Raw genomic sequence first — 13375 nt, 5'->3', positions numbered from 1 at the left:
TAAGTGATTACAGCACTCTGAGGACAAATTGTAATTTACATTCAGCTTAGTGGTAATGCTGATTTTCTGTGAAAGCAAATCAATTGTGTGGGCTGACCTTAAGACTTAATTTTTTTAGAGTACATGAAATAGTATTTTCCTATTCATTCAAGTTGTGCAAAGTGCTGTTTCATAAAGGCCTGTGAAGTGAAGTTGCATGGTTGCTTTTGTCAATCTTAGCAGCGCACCTTTGTTTAACACATCAGTCCACAGGATATCAAAAGCTTAGCAAGCAGAGTAGACAATCCTGTGGACAAAGCTAGGTTTCTAGCTGTTAGTTTGTATAATAACAGTGGGGCCTTCTTCTCTTCTCATGTGGTTGGAGCTGTACTATGTGCATCTAGCCTGGATTCAGTCTGTACTAGACCAGAGGGTGGTAACCTCTTTGCAGATGTGCTGTCCTCTCTGACAGCGGGGGCCATCGGGTTGATTGCGTGCTCTCTGTCTCCCCCTACAGGTGCCTCTCAGGCTGATAGAGAGTGTGGAGAGCAGAGATATGTTCCAGCTGCACATCATCTGCAAAGACTCCAAAGTTGTCAGGTAAGGAGAGGAGCTCACTCACACACTAAAGACATCCTATTAACCCTGCAGGCTGAGTGATGCTGTTACTAACCAGAGTAAATACAGAACAGCGCCCTAGTACGCATTTGAATGAAGAATACAATAATTAAATTCTGTCTGGCCGTAACAGCTAATCAATAATTCCAGGTTCAAAACAGTGGTTACAACTCTTACTGTAGTAATAAAATTATGTTAACATAATTCTAGCATTGTTCTAGCTTCTCCATCCTTTCCTCTCCTCCTGAATTGGGTCAGTTAATGATCTTGGTGATTATGGAGATCATGTCTTGTGTCTTCACAGTTACACAGTGCTTTCCCTGCCAATGTAAGTTACAGGGTGGAAATACAGTATTCTTATGCTCAAGTGTTACCAGAATGACAGAATTGTAATAAATAATTGGTTTAAAGTTTGGAAAGCCAAATGTTGTTAATGCATGTTTTTTTCCTGCTTTCTGTTTAGATTTCTCTATTGGTCTGTTTGATTGATTAATTAAATTAAGTAGATTCATTCAACAGAAATTTAATGGAGGTTCATTTTGTAATTGACTGTTGTTGGCTTCATTTATTAAGGAAAAACATCAACAGAGTAATCAGCTATGAAAATAATAATTACTTGCAGCCTCTAATGTGCTATGTTTTTTATATCAAAAACACTTTAATATATCAATAAAACATGGGTTGAAAAGCCAAAAATAATTATTTTGGCTGTTGCTTAGAAGTATTGATGCTACTGTCATGTCATTTGTAATACTGAATAAAATAAGGACAATGCAGACAGACTTCATGTTTATTTTTATTTGGACGTTTAAAAGTGATTACAGGATGCTGTGTAGCATTTCTTACAATGGAGCTGTTAGGAGATTGCATTTTCTATGGTTTAATTACCACTAAGCATGCTTGCACTTGCTTAAAAACAGCTTCATGCTTAAAAAAGGACCAAGGCCTGATTTTTATTTCACAGCAGACTGAAATTCTCATCCGTTTATGGACATCTGTAAAAGTTCAAAGTGGAGCCTTCAGATTCTCAGCAGCAGATGTGCCACCGGCATCTTGGTTCCTCATCATTTAACAGCCACATTATTACCCCCTTTTAAAGGCAGGAAAATCACTGAGTATCTGAAGAAATTAGGTTTTCTTGTTTTTCTCCCAGTCCCTAATGCATGAAGTTGTAACAAGATATTTTGTTGCTGGCTTCCACTAATCTTTCTAATCTTCACATTTGTTTCTCCGCAGATGCCACTTTGCAACGTTCAAGCAATGCCAGGAGTGGGTCAAGCGTCTGACCCGGGCCATAGCTCACCCTTCCCGGCTGGAGGACCTGTTCGCCCTGGCATATCATGCCTGGTGTCTGGGCGGCTGCGCTGATGATGAAGACCAGCACGTCCATCTCTGTCGCCCAGGTCCAGACACACACACACGACAGCACAAAGACTGAACTTTACTTTATACTGACTTACCAAAAAAAAATCTCCTTCCGTGCAATGTGTTTGCACAGGTGACCACGTGCGTCAGAGAATGGAAATGGAGGTGAAGAGGATGGGCTTCGACACACAGAACGTCTGGAGAGTGTCGGACATAAACTGCAACTACAAGTATGTCACAGATACTTTACCATAAATAGCGTGACACCTCTGTCACGGCAGATAGCTCAACAATACTCTAACTGTAGATGGTCGTTTAGTGAGTGAGTGGTGGTGTTTCAAAGAGCTTTAGGAGAGCTGTAACAGGAATCAAGCAGGACAAGAGACATTGTAACCACACTGTTGCCAAAGCTGAACACACTGTGTGACCAACAGCTTGTGTGTGTGTGTGTGTGTGTGTGTGTGTGTGTGTGTGTGTGCGCTGGCACATCTCAGCACTGTGTGTCAGAACTCTGTCAGGAAATGGGAGTTTTGAATTTGTGCTGAATTACAAGAGTACACTGAACACACAGACATTGTTCACAAAGCCGTCATGTCATCATTTTTAGATTTAGTGTGACTTGGGCCAAGTATATCATGATCTCTGATGTCCAGCGTGAATAAACGAAGATAAATTCACATATAAATAAAACCTTATAACTCCAGTTTTTTTATGTACAGTATCAAAATAATCCAGTGATAGTTGCATGTAGATCCATGGGTACACTGCAAACAGGAACTGCTAATAGATAATTTGACATACTTTTAACAGTGCCAAATTGTCAAGTCCACAGTGTCAGAGTTTGAAAAGCTTTAGACTCCCAGCAATAAGGTTAGTTTTCAGTGGTTACCCTGAGACTCTGAATATCGTGTCAATGTATATCAAAATATCCATAGAAACTGCTCAGACCATTTCTGCAACATAATCCACTTCTCTGCCATTAATCCATATGTTGAGTATGTTCCAAACAATCCTTCTTTACCGGTAAATTGCTAAAAACACTACTTCTGTAGTCTACTTACTTAAGCAGAAGTAATACACCATACCGTGTGTGTGTGTGTGTGTGTGTGTGTGTGTGTGTGTGTGTGTGTGCGCGCACGTACCTGTGTATTGGACTCTTGTGTCTCCTTTGCTAACTGGGAAAATAAACGCTACATAAAAAGGTCAGTCTGCTCGGAGGGCCCAAGAGAGCACTTCCTGCTGAGGGAGACAGACATACAGGACAACTGGCTAATTAAACAAACCACAGCCTGCTGAGGCCCATGACTCAGCACAGTGTTTCACTTTCCTCTTATCTCTCTCTCACTCTCACTCTCACTCTCACACACACACACACACACACACACACACACACACACACACACTGCACATGTATATATCTGCAACATTGTTCTTCCATTCCATATTTATATATTTCCACATTTATTTATGTTGACTGTATGTTTGTCTACGTGTAGCACCTTATCACCACAGCAAATTCCTCGTATGTGTAAAGCACTACTTGGCAATAAAGCTCCTTCTGACTCTGATTCTGACACACACACTCACTGTCTCCCCCTCCTCCTCCTCCTCAGTCAGCAGGTGAATAGAAACTGAGGAAAGTATCATGAGAGAGGAGACCAGAGACAGATGGTGTTGCAAAGTAACACTCTGTGATTTGTTCTCTGCCAGAGCTGCGAGTTCTTGATGCAGTAGTGACCCTGAAAACCAGAGTATTTGCGTATGCCTAAAAATGTTGCTTACTGCAACTCAAAGCACTATTTCGTCTTGCTTTTTTTTTTCCTCACTCAGACTCTTGTTGCTTGCACAGTTATCTTAAGTCAGCTCTTGTGTGGCTGTATAATGTTTGCAGCAATATAAACTGCATTTAATCTTCCTCCTATAAAAATAATGCGTCTTGTCCTCAGGCTGTGTTCCAGCTACCCGCAGAAACTTCTGGTTCCAATATGGATCACTGACAAGGAGCTGGAGAGTGTGGCTTCCTTCAGATCCTGGAAGAGGATCCCTGTGGTGGTCTACAGGTGGGACACAGTCATACATACAGTATTACATGTTTTCACAGATTTCCAAAAGAGCATTTTCTTTGATATTTAGACCTGTATTTGTTTTCACTGACTCCAAAACCTTTATTTCAGGCACCAGAAGAACGGGGCAGTGATCGCCCGTTGCAGCCAGCCTGAGATCAGCTGGTGGGGCTGGAGAAACACAGACGATGAGTACCTGGTAACATCCATCGCCAAGGCCTGTCAGATGGATACTGGAGCCAAGGGTAGCTGTGGAGCGCCAACCTGCCGACAACGCGGGGAAGCTCCCGACTCCTGCGATAGTGATTTTGGTAAAGCAGCTAATGTATGGAGATTCCTGCATGCCCTGTGCCTCCTAAGAATGCATTCAAACTCAATGGTTATGTGTGAAAATGTCCTTATGACTCCGAAGGAAGAAAATAATTTCCATTGTTTACATGTCTCATAAATATTCCCTACTTCCAAAGTGCAAACCCACACACAGTTTTATTGTGTTAAGGACCATTAAATCCGCTTATGCTACTTTTCCTGAATTGTTTACATACCCCCATTTTATAATACCAGCATTATAACCAGTTATTACAAACATTTTACTGCCCTTTCAACTGTACTAAATACAGAAAAACAACTTTTTCCTTTTCAAACTCTCTTTTGTTTTGCTTTCTTTTAATAAAATTGTGATTATATTTCAAACCTGATATGACAAATTACAAGTACATTTACAGAGTGATGTGCATGTTTGAAAGGGTCTTTAACACCATTTCTGGGTGCACAACAAGAGGCAGAAAGTGAGTGGCAGCCCAACACTGACTTAGTGCAGAGAAAAGTAGTCGCAGCCTCAGAGTAATTGCTTGTCTTTCTCCGTGGAAGCTGTTCTCTTGACTTGGAATTGTTACCGAAAGCAGCACTGTGGTTGTGTCATCAGGAGGAGATATTGATTTTCAGTAGGTTACAAATGGTCAGTTCCCGCTACCTCTCTGATTCCATCCTCTCCCCGGCAGTTTCAATCTCCTAACGCTGTCCACTCGCAATAATAAAAATCATCTCTCGGTCTTCTCGCCTGTATGTCCAGACTCCTCATTAACGGGTGGTTCTGGCTGTGATGACAGCACTGTGCCACAAAAGCTGCTGATTCTGGATGCCCGCTCATACACTGCTGCAGTGGCCAACCGAGCCAAGGGCGGAGGCTGCGAATGTGAAGGTGAGTGCGACCAAACAATTGAAAAGCCAATTCAATTAATTGTGTATGGTATGCACACGGTGTGCAAAAGCAACCAACATTGTGTTTATTAGCATTTATTTATCACATTTTTCACAACACTTGCTTTGTCTATTGGCCTGGTCTAGTGATTATGGGCCAGGAACACTTCTTCAAATATGCTAAATAGGCTACGTAGCTGCTGGATGCGTAAATAGGGCAATGCTTTGCTAACATGTTTGCCATAACAACTGTACAAGGTGATATGTCAGCTGTTGTGTTTGTTCCTCTGCTCCAAAGTGGCCAAAAGAATCAATGAATGCAACTTTAAAACTAACAGCATTTTGACCAGGTTGTGGTATGATGGTGGTTTAGAGAATATAACTGTACTCACTCTGCACAGTACCTGCATTTAATGTGAATATCCAAGTTGACATATGATAAGATATTCGGTAAACAAATTTTTACTACCACCGGTGACTATATCAGTTTTTATAGTTGATGGTCACCAGTAAGGAATTCAGATAAATTTACCTGACCACACAATGCTACTGTGCTAAGTGGTGTCTATGTGGTATGACCTTCGTCAGAGTTGTTTATGGTTGTTTGTATTTAGAGTACTATCCCAACTGTGAGGTGATGTTCATGGGAATGGCCAACATCCACGCCATCCGGAACAGCTTCCAGGCTCTGAGGACCGTCTGCAGTCAGATCCCAGATCCAGGAAAGTAAGTCGATCTGTTTGACCTTTCTTTCTGAGCGGCTCTGCCTTCATTTGTGCCTCCCTCTCCCTCCCCCATTTTAATGGTTTCACCTCATGGTAAGCCAACACCACGCAGAGATGGGAACGCTGCCACTGTCCAGTCCCATTCCTGCTGGGCTGGCCAGCTGTCTGTCTGTACACAGTTACGGTGGATATTTGTGTTATGTGTCTCTATTTTTTCCAGGGTTTACATAAATGTGTTTTTTACCAGCTGTGTGTGTGTTTTACTAGTATGTCTGTATCAGTGACAATGTGTGTACTATGTGTGGTTGTATGTAAAGTACATAGGTTAATCCTGCTGCTATGACGTCACACCGTCTTATTTTAAGGCTTGTTGTTATTCTGATGGTGTTGTGTAATGACACAGGGAGGCCTCCAGAGATATAGGTCAGATGTTCTGCCTCCTAACCCCATCAGCCTAATTAACCCAGTCTAAGTTAACCCTGAGTAACCAAGGTTTATGTGTGTATACAGTATCGAGGCTCCAGGTCTCTTCCTCAGTGGGGACAGGTTCTATATGCTGTGGATTTGTAATTATCTAATCAGTCCCCTCTGTGGTTTCCAGCTGGCTTTCGGCACTGGAGAGCACGCGTTGGTTGCAGCACCTGTCTGTCATGCTGAAGGCAGCTACTCTGGTGTGTTCAGCGGTGGAGAGGGACGGCCGTCCTGTCCTGGTGCACTGTTCAGACGGGTGGGACCGCACACCCCAGATTGTAGCCCTCGCCAAGATCCTTCTGGACCCCTACTACAGGACATTAGAGGTGAGAGTCCAATTTCACACATCACAGTCTGTTTGCAGGTCATTTGGGAATACTACTGCATTTGTATAAAGCCTTTTATGGCTCCTGAGGCAGCTCTGCAAAATCTGACAAATTACCTCAAGTGATGTCACTTGAGTCAGCGTCAGTTGGAGCTGAGGACTACACAAACAAATCTGGGAGTGTCTAGTTAGAAAGAAGTGAGTTTACCCACACCTCTGTTGCCCTCTCCTCATCTCTGCTTAGGCCTACCGGCTTAATGCTACATTAGCAGCTACTAGCATCACACCACCAATTCTCTGACTGAACTATTTGCAGTCAAGTTGTTTTGTGGGTAATGTAGGCTCAAGGTATAGACAAAGAAGGAAAATGTGTGGAATAAAACGGATAAAATCCAATGTTCTGGTGCAATCTTGCCATGTAATATACATTCAGCAAAGACCCCCGTGTCGTCCACAGGGTTTCCAGTTGCTTGTAGAGACTGAGTGGCTGGACTACGGCCATAAGTTTGGAGACCGCTGTGGCCACCAGGAGAACGCTGATGATGTGAGCGAGCAGTGTCCCGTATTCCTACAGTGGCTGGACTGTGTTCACCAGCTGCTCAAACAGTTTCCCTGTCTGTTTGAGTTCAACGAGGCCTTCCTGGTGGGTGGTCATATGGCACTCTTTACTTCTCTCTGTTTTTCTAAAGAGACTATACATTTTTTTGTGACAATTTTCACCAATAAACCAAAGGTGTGAGACATTTTACTAGGCATTACATGAAACCATCTTTGAAGACAGAACACATGTAATGAAGTTAATTTTTATAAAGAAAAAATTTAGCATACCGCTATAATCCTTGAGCCACTGCCTTGAAAATGTCAAGCCAATCAGAATTGAAATCCAACACTGTAATTTTATAACCAAAGCTAATCTTGTTGTCAAATGGTAATCAATCAATCAGCTGGCTTTTAAACGCCTGACTTTGTTTTCGTCTTGTACATGTGTCCAGGTCAAGTTGGTGCAGCATACATACTCCTGTCTTTATGGCACCTTTCTGTGTAACAACGCTCGAGAGAGGGAGACGAGGAACATCTACAAACGCACCTGCTCTGTCTGGTCACTGCTTCGCAGCGGAAACAAGAACTTCCAGAACTTCCTCTACATCCCAAGTCATGATATGGTACCTGCCACCTTTTACAGTGTCCTTACACTATTATTCTGCTATTTATGATTTATTATAGTAGAACCACCAGTTAAATACGGCAACTACTGGCAAATAACTGAAAGGCTCAGCGACTAACTATTGGAGATTACCCTATAGTTAGTCGCTGAGCCTTTCAGTTATTGAGGAGAACGTGACTTGCTTAAAGGCACAGTGGTATTTAAGGACCGTAGCATGAATGCTGATTCATGCAGTATGACTGCATATTCTCTTTCATCCCCAAACTCCTTCATTAAAGAATTAAAGCAAAAGCTCAAGATTAATCCCATGCCACCCTGATACTCTGAATGATTTCTAAGAAAAGCATAGAAATAATACATCACAATGGAAGAACATCACTGACTGAGTAATAGGCACCGTCATTTTTGTATATTGACCTTCTGGGACGTCCTTGTCACCTGTTCATCTGCCAGGTGCTGCAGCCAGTCTGCCACACACGGGCATTACAGCTGTGGACAGCTGTCTACCTGCCCACCTCCTCCCCCTGCACCGCTGTGGACGACTCTATGGAGCTCTATCTCCCCCCGAGTGTCACAGGAGACGAACTCACCTCCCGTTCCCTGGACAGGTGTGTTTTACATGCCTCACTATCTCTACTTACTGTTCTTAGCAGTCCCTGAATGGAGATTTACATTAATTCAAAATCATTGCCTCATGTATTTTTGATTTCCAGGCTTCCCAAGACCCGCTCCATGGACAACCTGCTGTCAGCTTTTGAGAACGGGGTGCCCCTGACACGCACGTCGAGCGACCCCAATCTCAATAAGCACTGCCAGGAGGGTCGCTCTGCACCAGAGCCCTCACCGGCCGCGGAAGAAACCCCTGCAGACATTTCTGATGAAGTCATACCTGACACTGGACTGGAAAGCAATGAGGGGGAGCCTCAACATCAGAGTCCTGCCAAAACCCCAGAGGACGGCCTGGGGGCAGAGAGCTGTGAAAACACACTGGAGGAGCCCTGTCTCACCACACAGCCGCTGCCCTCTCTGCCCCTTCCCCCCGTCCCTCTCAGTAAGGACGCCACACTCGCTCACACTCTCTTCCCCACTCCTGTCCTCCAACAGGCTTTGCCTCAGATCACTAACCCTCCACTCCCACCTCCGCCGCTGGAGGCTGAGAGCCCCTGTAGGACTGCTGAGAGCCCCACGTCACCCATTCATAAATCAGAGCCGTGCTTGCCTCTCCCCTGCAACGGCACACAGCCTGCAGTAAACACACCCACCTTGCCACTTGATGGCCAAGCAAACGGCCTCCCAGAATCTGCAGGCCTGCGGGCTCTGAAGCAGCTAACCCCGCTCCTTCCCATGGAGGACTCCACCGAGACTCTCACAGGTGAGGGAGAACTCCACCCCACTCTGTCTCCCATTGTGAGCCAGGATCTTACCCAGAACCATTTTAATGATGAGGAGCAGCCTGAGTCACACCCCCACGTTCAACCCCAGAAGGAGAAAGAGGAAATGAGGACAGATGTAGCAAAAGGAAGCGAACGTATGTTAACAGTTGCAGCAGCTCCTGTAGACTACACCCAGGTAGCAGCTCGCCATCTGATCTCCCAGAGCCAGCTCTCAAACCTGTCCCTGTTCAGCTCCCACTGGGAGAGCGTCCAGGGTCTGGTCCAGTCTGCCTGCAACAGTGCCAGTCACTCTGGCTTCAGCCGGGCCTTGCAGCCCAACATTTACCAGAGCCGCCGGCTTGCCAGTAAGCTGCTCCGCTCCCAGGGCGTTGCCGTTGCCAATGGGTCCCAGTGCTGCCGCAGAGAGGCTCTTTGTTGTCCCAGCAGTCCTCTGCAGCCTGGATGGCTGTCTGCTGCCAGGAGTGCAGGCTACACTGGCCTGTGTGGGCCTGCTGCCGCTGCCCTCAACAGCTACTCCCTGGCAGGCCATCAGCTCCTTCCAGCGTCATACTCTACGCCCTCCGCTTCTGGCTCCCCTCCTCCACCCCAGGCCCCTGCTTACCTCGATGACGACGGGCTGCCGGTGCCCATGGACGCCGTGCAGCAGAGACTGCGGCAGATCGAGGCAGGCTACAAGCAGGAGGTAGAGGTGCTGAGGCAGCAGGTACGACAGCTGCAGATGAGGCTGGAGAGTAAACAGTACAGCACCCCTCCCTCGGAGCCAGACATCGACTACGAGGATGACATTGTGAGTAGCTTTTTCCAAGATGACCTGATGCCAGACAGCCCAGTGCTAGAAGCTTTTTTCTGTCTGCAGTGTTTGTAAATATTTACTTTTGATTATCCTCAGGAAATGTTCTCTCTTCTCCCGTTCCTGTCTGTCTTTTGACCTTGACTTCTCTCTGTTTTCAGACGTGTCTGCGTGAGTCAGACAACAGTAACGAGGAGGATTCTCTGTCGACACACAGTGAGGACCGTCTGTCTGAGGGCAGCTGGGATCGAGTGGAGCCCAAGGACACAGAGGTCGGCATCCTGATATATCGTCTAATATAGTTTCTGTCTCCACTTCCTCACCTTCCTTCCTCCCCTTCACCTGTGTGGCTAGGGGTACCTTTAATTACAGCACACTGTTCTGATGAGAGATGTCTCTGTCTGTGTTTGTTTGTGTAGGTCACGAGGTGGGTGCCCGACCACATGGCCTCCCATTGTTTCAACTGTGACTGTGAGTTCTGGATGGCAAAGAGACGTCACCACTGCAGGTGGGGCTTCACCATGGTTTTCTTACATTAACAGAAGGACACAAAAAAAGCAGGAGAGTCCCTTTTACGCTGAAAATAGCTGAGTCATTTACATGTTCAATATTCCTTTTGCTTCTCATTGTTTCCTCAGTTGTTGTGGGGTACTGGCCACCAGATGCTCTGTGGTTTTGGGATATTACAGTTGTGTTCAAAATAATAGCAGTCCAACATCATTAACTAGAACAATCACTGTTTTTGATAGAAATTATATTCCTACATGGCAAATAATTCACTAGTAGTAAAAAACCAACAGTCATGGAATGCATGCTGCCAATTTTGTGTAACTGAATCATTAATTGAAAGAGGCAGTGTGGAGCTCAATTTGTGAGGTCATTCATTCTATGAAAAAGCAGGTGTCAACAGGTGGCCCTCATTTAAAGACAAAGGCTGCAAATGTTGTCCATGCTGGTTGTAGTGCATTTCTCTCGAAGTAAAATGGGTCGTTCCAGACATTGTTCAGAAGAACAGCGTACTTTGATTAAAAAGTTGAGAGTGGAAAACGTATAAAGTGCTATGTAAAAGTGTATCCTTACTTATTGTGTGCTTTCAACCTTCAGGAACTGTGGCAATGTGTTCTGTAAAGACTGTTGTCATCTGAAGTTGCCCATCCCGGACCAGCAGCTGTATGACCCAGTGTTGGTCTGCAACACCTGCCATGACCTGCTCCTGGAGTCCCGCACCCGCGAGATCCGCAGCCAGCAGCTCAAGAAGGCCATCGCCACAGCCTCCAGCTGAGAGAAGCGACGTGTAGCATGGCCTGCCTCGGCTCTGTCCTGCTCCTTTTGGACTGATGAGCCGAGCACCCTGTTGTAACCCCAACCTGCTGTGGTTTTAGCTGCCGGGGGGGGGGGAGAGGGGGATGAATTGTTACTCTTTGGGAGGCTTGGTTTGGAAACTGAGATGCACTTTGAGACTGTGTGAGAGGCGTTGAAGAGGAAAGGGGATGTCTGAGATGGAGGCATGTCAGCAGGGGAGGTTTTCCTACAGAACCAAACCCCTTCTGTTCAAAGACATTTTCAGCCTTGAGCACTGCAGCGTCCGGCTGCCTCCGTGTGGCTTGGTCCTCTAGCAGTGCCCTGTACGAGACACATCTCCAACCTGTCCACCCCAGCAGAGTCACCCACCTTTAGTACCAAACACCTGCACCCTCCTTACGGGACACTGTCTCGCACTTCAGAGGACAATCGCTCACCCTTCCACATGTCGGTGACTCCAAAGCCTTTACCTGTACTACTGGAGGCTTTCAACTTTAAAAGAAAAGATTTGCTGCTACAGTATTTAAAAGTCTAATTTTGTATTCTTATTTTGTGCACTAGCTGTATTTGAGGGAACTTGAGACCAAACTTGAGTAAAAGGGAGAAATCTGCTGTTTACTTTGTCATCGCATCTTTTTCTTGGAGCCTGAATGTAAAATGTGATGGGTAACTGGATCGAGTTTATGTTCATGTTCATTTGGTGGGTCGTATATGTGTTCATTGCTGCAATGTGTTTTAAAAAGTTATGTATATGCACAGTCAATGTGGTTCTGTCTTTATCATTGCTTTTCTCCAGTATAGCCATGTTACAACATTAAGGCATTGTGAGGGATGTGTGTGGACAGACTGATACAATGCTGCGTGGTTGCTCGTTTTGTTGGGACATGTGCTTGATATGTTAAGAGGAAGAGAACACAACAGTGCTCGGAGACTGCAGATTTGCATTCTTCTGATGTGAGAAGAAAATGTTAATAGAAGTTGCTGTGGGTATTCTGTGATGTGACAGAGGGAATCTCCAAAAGGCTTTCCTGCTGAGATGTTTGTGAATGAATGGCTCGATGTCCACATAAAGCTTGCTGTCCATCTGACTGACTGCTCAGATTGTTAACTGGCAGTAAAGGCTGCTCTGGAAAAGACTGAACAAAGTGCTCAGAGTTTCTCGTTCTGTTAAGGGGAGGTTGGCCACAATCCCCTTTTTTAAAAACAAACAAAAAAAAAACTAATGTGTTTGTGTCTACTGGTTGTTCCTTGAGAAAATAGTGCCATATTTTGTTTTGTCTATTTTTAAAGCCTTTTCTTTCTTATGGATGGCAGCAGGTTTCTAATTGGCCACCTCTCTGTATGTTTCAATGGTACAGATAGTTAGCTGCTTCATAACACTGAGACAACTAAATATTAACAGATGGGTTCAGTTTGATAACAAGGCTAACTGTTTCAGTGGATGATTGGATGTCACTGAATTAGTTAACCTGTGTGGCTATCCATTGGTTAATATTCTGGATTTTTTTTCACACGGTGTTCATCCAGTCAGAATCTTTAAAGAGGAACTCAGAAATGTAACATACATAGTTATCTGATCCGTAGTGGTGGCTAAAACCTGTCACTTAATGAATAATTGTTGTAAAGAAATGCACTGTAAAAGTTAAATCCCATGGGTTAAAATAAAAGATTATATCATGGATCTGTTTCTGAGCTTGCTTACGTGTGTGTAGCTCTGGAAAAGTATTTAAAGGGTCTCGAGATGAGTCCAGGTGTGCCATTTGGATTCTCATTACAAGGACCAAAGCGTTTAAAAGTGTTGATGGCCGTCTATCAGGAAATCATGGGTCTGGAATAAATCATAGGCGACAATGTGTGTTGAAATCAACCTATACATTAAGAGATTCAAATGCACTGTAAACTTAAGTAAAGGATCTAAATACTTCCACTGAAGTACATGTACCAATACAACAGGGTAGAAATACTCCATTCCAAGTAA

General features: G+C 44.7%; 1 protein-coding gene and 1 long non-coding RNA gene across 2 annotated transcripts in view; one reads left to right on the top strand and one right to left on the bottom strand.

Moving 5' to 3' along the window:
• The window catches only part of mtmr4 (myotubularin related protein 4), a 28273-nt gene extending 15197 nt beyond the window's left edge, over window positions 1-13076 (top strand). Inside the window, exons 4-18 of the mRNA XM_046039410.1 lie at window positions 497-579; window positions 1834-2000; window positions 2096-2192; window positions 3909-4022; window positions 4137-4336; window positions 5098-5226; window positions 5840-5951; window positions 6552-6747; window positions 7204-7389; window positions 7739-7909; window positions 8365-8519; window positions 8625-10092; window positions 10257-10367; window positions 10515-10603; window positions 11200-13076. Coding sequence (XP_045895366.1) covers window positions 497-579; window positions 1834-2000; window positions 2096-2192; window positions 3909-4022; window positions 4137-4336; window positions 5098-5226; window positions 5840-5951; window positions 6552-6747; window positions 7204-7389; window positions 7739-7909; window positions 8365-8519; window positions 8625-10092; window positions 10257-10367; window positions 10515-10603; window positions 11200-11377 — 3456 coding nt within the window. The 3' untranslated portion in view covers window positions 11378-13076. The remainder of the gene's footprint in view (window positions 1-496; window positions 580-1833; window positions 2001-2095; window positions 2193-3908; window positions 4023-4136; window positions 4337-5097; window positions 5227-5839; window positions 5952-6551; window positions 6748-7203; window positions 7390-7738; window positions 7910-8364; window positions 8520-8624; window positions 10093-10256; window positions 10368-10514; window positions 10604-11199) is intronic.
• LOC123962911 lies at window positions 1372-3239 on the bottom strand. The gene is made up of 2 exons (XR_006823094.1): window positions 3105-3239; window positions 1372-1989 (listed from the first exon to the last, which is right to left on the bottom strand). It is a non-coding gene; the product is annotated as an uncharacterized LOC123962911 (long non-coding RNA).
• Window positions 13077-13375: the final 299 nt, after the last annotated feature.

This window comes from Micropterus dolomieu, linkage group LG23 (genome assembly GCF_021292245.1).
Source record: "Micropterus dolomieu isolate WLL.071019.BEF.003 ecotype Adirondacks linkage group LG23, ASM2129224v1, whole genome shotgun sequence".
In the NCBI taxonomy this organism is placed as follows: domain Eukaryota; kingdom Metazoa; phylum Chordata; class Actinopteri; order Centrarchiformes; family Centrarchidae; genus Micropterus; species Micropterus dolomieu.
The sequence above is the reverse complement of the archived record's forward strand: the minus strand, read 5'-3'. Positions and strand labels throughout refer to the sequence as shown.